Source organism: Pistacia vera, unplaced genomic scaffold (assembly GCF_008641045.1).
Source record: "Pistacia vera cultivar Batoury unplaced genomic scaffold, PisVer_v2 Contig891, whole genome shotgun sequence".
Classification (NCBI taxonomy): domain Eukaryota; kingdom Viridiplantae; phylum Streptophyta; class Magnoliopsida; order Sapindales; family Anacardiaceae; genus Pistacia; species Pistacia vera.
Window position 1 is genome coordinate 63,844 of NW_022196769.1, and position 5,398 is coordinate 69,241.

A 5,398-nucleotide genomic window follows, 5' to 3' on the forward strand; every position below is an offset into this window, starting at 1 on the left:
CAAAACAATGTCCTTTCTTTTTGAAAGTGTTGGGGTTTCTGTTGTTAAACAATTTCTTGTTATTGTTCTTAGAACTCTGCGGTTTCTTGTTCTTATGTTGATGAGGACCCATTTGGTTTTCAACAACATTAGCTTTGGATGTCAATTCCTTAGCCTTATCGGCTTTATCTCTAAGCCTATTCGTCTCCTCAATCCTAATATGTACTATCACATCTTCTAAGCTCATTTGCTTCCGCTTATATTTCATACTATTCTTATAATCTCTCTATGAATTTGGAAGTTTCTCAATTAAACAACCAGCCAAAAAAGTTTCAGAAAGAATTATTTCTTCATTTTTCAAGTCATTTATCAATAAATGATAGTCATGAACTTGCATGGATACCTCTTTTTCTTCTACCATTTTAAAATCTAGGAAGTTTTCTATGTCATATTTTTGTGATCGAGCATCCTCAACAACATATTTCTTTTTTCAGTATTGTCCATATCTCATGTGCAGTCTTATAAGCGCAATAAACATCATAAAGCTCATTCGATAATGTACTGAGAATAGTATAGCGACATACCTTATTTCCTTTCTTCCATATATCAAGTTTTTTGTCCAAATTGTCCACTCTAGGTTTTGGTTCTTCTGTTGAGAGATACTCTGCAAAATCGAGCACATCCAAAGAGTCGAATATTTTTTCTTGCCACCTCTTGAAATGAGCTCCGACAAAAGGCTCAATTTTTGAGATGCCAGGAAGTGATTTGGCAATGAGAATTGCAGCGTCCATCTTGGAAATTTCTGATCTTAAGATTGTTGAAATTTAATACAAATTAATAGCAAAACTATGGAAGAACATCAACAAAATAGCTGAAGAATAGCAGTGAAACAATAGGAAAATAGCACGAGAACATCAAAAAAATCGCAGGAAAAATAGCAGAGAGATAGCAACAAAACAGCAACGTTACAGCAGTGAAACAACAACAAACACAACAGTAAAATAGTAGTAAAACAACAACAAAACAGCAATGATACAGCAACATCAAGGCATGCAAACCAATGTCCTTAATATCATAATTTCGCCCCTACTAGAAGAATTTTCGTGGTGCAAAAAAGCTCAACAGCAGATTGACCTCCAGGATACAATGAAGAACTTCTAGTTAAAGTACACTCTTTAACATAAGCTTAGAATAGTATGAGGCAACGTATAAGTGATGAAGGAAAGCTGATAGAATAAAGATGCAGAAGCAAAAGTGGATTCTATTGAGTGGAAAAATTGTACATCAAAAGAGAATAAACACCCATTTTTATACTTGACAATCCATTCATAACAGCCCAACTTTTAATTCTGTAACAACCATTATAATTGCCGCCATTACACTCCAAATTAATATAAGAAGTTGTCATGCTTTGAATTACAGTAACCGAAGCAATTTGTTTTCAAATAAAACAAAAAACTGCAATTACTTTTAATTGCATAACAGTCCAAATAATTGGGCTCCGTTTGGTTCATTTTCTGCATTTTTTAGAAATGTTTTTTTGAAAAAAGTTAAAAAAAGTTGAATTGGGCTAGTATTACGATGTAGGATTTGAAAATTAATAAAAATACCCCCTATGTTTGTTTATTTACTAAACACCCCTATAATAAAACTTTAAAAGTTAACAAAAACACCCCCAACCCACCCATTGAATAATCATAGTCGGCCACCACCGCCGGAGGGTGGCCGGAGTCGCCGTATCTGCATATGACCGGCTGGATCTTGTCAGTCGTGCGCCGATATGGCCTTTGCCAACCAGATCCACCGTGGATCTGGCCGGCAAAGGCCAGATCTACGGCTAGATCTGGCCATTGACGGCCAGATCTGGCCGCATTTGCTCGTCAACGACGGCCAAAGATACGGCAGTCGTTGATGGTAAACGACGACCATATGTTAGCCGTTGTTGACGACTGGTTACGGCCAAAGATCTAGTCGTCAACTGCCAGATCTTTGGCCTTAGATCTGGCATTTTCTGGCCAAATCCACTAGATCGGTGCACTACCGGCCAGATTCAGCCGATAGTGCGCCATTATATCAGATTCCGGCCAACTTCCGACAGTGGTGGTCGGAATCTGGTATAATGTGGGTTTATGGGTGTTTTTGCAATTTTAAAAAAAATATTTAGAGGGTTTAAAAAAGTTGAATAATATTGTGAGTTTTTACAATTTTACTGTTTAATTTTTTTTGGGAATACTAATAATAGTATTCCCAAAAACGAAACAAACGGAGCCTTGATATTTTGAAATACCAAAACGGCTCAGCTTTTATAACATGGTCGTCCATTATTTTGATTTAGCCCAAAACTAAAATTAAGATTGGGCCCTAAAATTTGTTATTGTTGGATTCAGTTTGTACAACAACCTTGGCATAATTCTCGACTTTATTGATCTTTTTATAAGGAGATTATGAGACATTAAATAACCTTAAAGGATTGGTCTGGTAGTCAAAGAGATTTATTCTATTTTTTGAGTTTTTGAATTCAAATAGGGTCATCAGACTTGTACGATATTTAATAGATGTGAGAGATTAATCGAGAAAGAGACATTAAATAAATGTACAATCAAAGTAGGAATTAAATCTATCACATTTTTTAAAAAGTATGGTTTCTAGCTCAAAAAGAGAAGTCATTATTCATTCTCTCTCTCTCTCTCTCTTCCTAGTTGTAAATTAGTTTTAAGAGATATTTTTAGAATTTTAGTGTTGTTATGGTACCGTTTAATAATGGATTAGAAGATGAGGTGCCAGTGGCAACAACCGTCCTTTCCCTCAACTTGCGCACATAATATCAACCAATTTGGACAGTGACTTACGAGGACGCATTTTGTCAATGTCAAGCATAAAGTTTGTGGGGTCTAGTTATTGATTATATTCAAAGTCTCATCCCCTCATAATTCACCAAGGAATCTACGGATTCTAGAATCCTTCAAGAAAATGCAACTTAAATGAATTGGATTAGCTTATGATTGTAACACGTTTGGTGTCAGAAGCTCCGCTTCAGATATTTGTACTACTGAAGATTTGTGCTTTAAGAAAATGAACGAAGAGAATCCAGGATTATCTTTGACTTAAATTTTTGGTTTAACTTTATGCCTTATCAAGTCATACTGAATGTGAATTATTTATGACCACCCGCAAGTAACCATAAGACGGGCATTGGCTTTCCCGATCCCGAGTTAAATAATATTAACCGTGCGAAGTCGTTTTCATTTAAAGAACCATTATCAATAAAATAAAGCGAAAATCCACGGAACTCAAAGTCAAAAACAATCGAAACTGCCGCCTATAAGTCTCGATTCCTTTTGTTCATTTATCAACATCTTTAAGACTGAAATTTTGTTGAGACAATCAAGTATAAGGTTGTTAGGATGGAAGGAGTGAACATGAAAAAGAGCGAGGGCAAGATTGTGGTAGCAGTGGATGAGAGCGAGGAGAGCATGTATGCACTTTCCTGGTGTCTCACCAATCTATTTTCTCAAAGTAGCAATAGTACTCTTGTCCTCCTCTACGTCAAACCTCCACCTCCTGTCTACTCCCCCTTCGATGCTGCAGGTTAATTACCACCCTATTCATTCTTAATTATTTATGTTTTTAAATTTAGACAAAATTCTGGCAAATCCAAAACCTATGATTTCATTACATTTCAGTTTATATGAACATTTTTTTTAATAAAAGACTATTCTGTAGGTTATTTTAAGTGATTTTTTTGCCTTTTTTTTTTTTTTTTGGTTTCATTTTTTCATATGACAGGGTATATGTTCACTAATGACGCGGTAAAGACCATGGAAAAATACGGAAGTGAAATGGTGAATTCAGTGATGCAACGAGCTGAAGCTGTGTATAGCAACTTCGGAAGCAGTGTAATCTTCTCGTCTCTTATTTTACAATTTCCTTTTTATTCAAATCATTGAAAAATGAAAATATATCTAAATGATTATCAATGTACTTTTTTCAGATAAATGTTCATAGAGTAGTTGGATGTGGAGAAGCCAAGGATGTGATATGTGGTATTGTGGATAAACTTAGAGCTGACACCTTGATCATGGGAAGCCACGGTTATGGTTTCATCAATAGGTATCACTTTTGAACTATCTCAATTTTATTTTAGTAGATAAACTGTCTAATGCTAATGCTGATTATTTTAATAGGGCTCTTCTGGGAAGTGTGAGTGATTATTGTGCCAAGCATGTCAAGTGTCCAGTGGTAATCGTGAAGCATGGGGAGGAGATATGAAATTAGTTTTTATTCCTTAAATATGATGAATGATTCTAGCTTTCCACAAGCACATGTATAAAGTTATAACAGAGTGTGGGTGATCTGCAACTGCTTGAATAGTTATGATACTTGCTTGTTCTTGTCTGATTCCATTTGTAAACAAATCAAATCGTGTTCTTTGGTAATCTTTGATACTTTTTCTAACACACAAGAAGATAATTTGTTATCCAATGATTTGTGCTCCTGATAGCTGCAGATGTTTACATCTTGGTGGACTCAAGACCACATTCATCGAAAGATATTTTCCTATTTTGTATTTTCCTTTTGAAAATTGGGAACGGGGCTAGCTAGCTTTTAGGATGCCTGGGTCCAAAGTGAGCCCATCAAAAAGGAAAGCCTAGTGAAACCAAACATAAAGAAACTGAAGGCTAAAGCTACAGGACCATAGGCCCCCTTCACCATCAAGGCATCAACAACAAAGGCAACTGAAATCAGCTTCTTCGTAAATCCGGAAAGTACATCGCCCATTGACGAAGCCAAACTGCTGAACTGACATGTGAAAGCCTGAACAGTTAATACAAGTTCAATTGTTCATATTAAAATGATCTTTGCAAATTTCAACCTATTGGCACAGGAAGGAAGCCATTGTACAACACTTTATTACATATAAGTTTATTTATTATTTGTTTTCATAAAGATTCAATTATAACAGACTTACCATTCAACAAATCCTAATTTCTAATCCATGGTCCGTGTATCCTTTAGTTGCTCATTAATCAAAATAAAAGCCAAATCCTCACAAAAAGAAAATCTTTCAACGGTAAAACTTCATTAAACTCTCCAGTCACTAGCTTAAAACCCAAAAATTCTCCCCAAACAAAGCAGCAGTGTCCATCTAAATCTTCCATAATGCCAAACAATGACCCTTTCCGAACTACATTTAACTTCAATTAGTTTAGCAAACATATAACAAGCAAATGAAGAAGGAAATTCTAGTAGATTTACACAAACAGGATCCTTGATACAAGAAAAGACCCCAACACTTCATATAGAATGAAATGTAGCACAAAACTGCAAACTCGAGTGTTGCAATGGGCGAAATCCCAAAGAAAACGGCCAACAAGACACTACATTCCATGACATTTGATAAGATGTATAATTAAAACCA

At 35.5% G+C, this 5,398-nt stretch overlaps 1 protein-coding gene across 1 annotated transcript; it reads left to right on the forward strand.

Moving 5' to 3' along the window:
• Positions 1-3,280: 3,280 nt before the first annotated feature.
• On the forward strand, positions 3,281-4,382 carry LOC116119524 (universal stress protein PHOS34-like). The gene is made up of 4 exons (XM_031405466.1): positions 3,281-3,567; positions 3,766-3,875; positions 3,971-4,089; positions 4,164-4,382. The coding sequence occupies exons 1-4, from the start codon at positions 3,384-3,386 to the stop codon at positions 4,246-4,248; spliced, it is 498 nt and encodes a 165-aa protein (XP_031261326.1). The 5' UTR covers positions 3,281-3,383; the 3' UTR covers positions 4,249-4,382.
• The last annotated feature ends 1,016 nt before the right edge of the window (positions 4,383-5,398 follow it).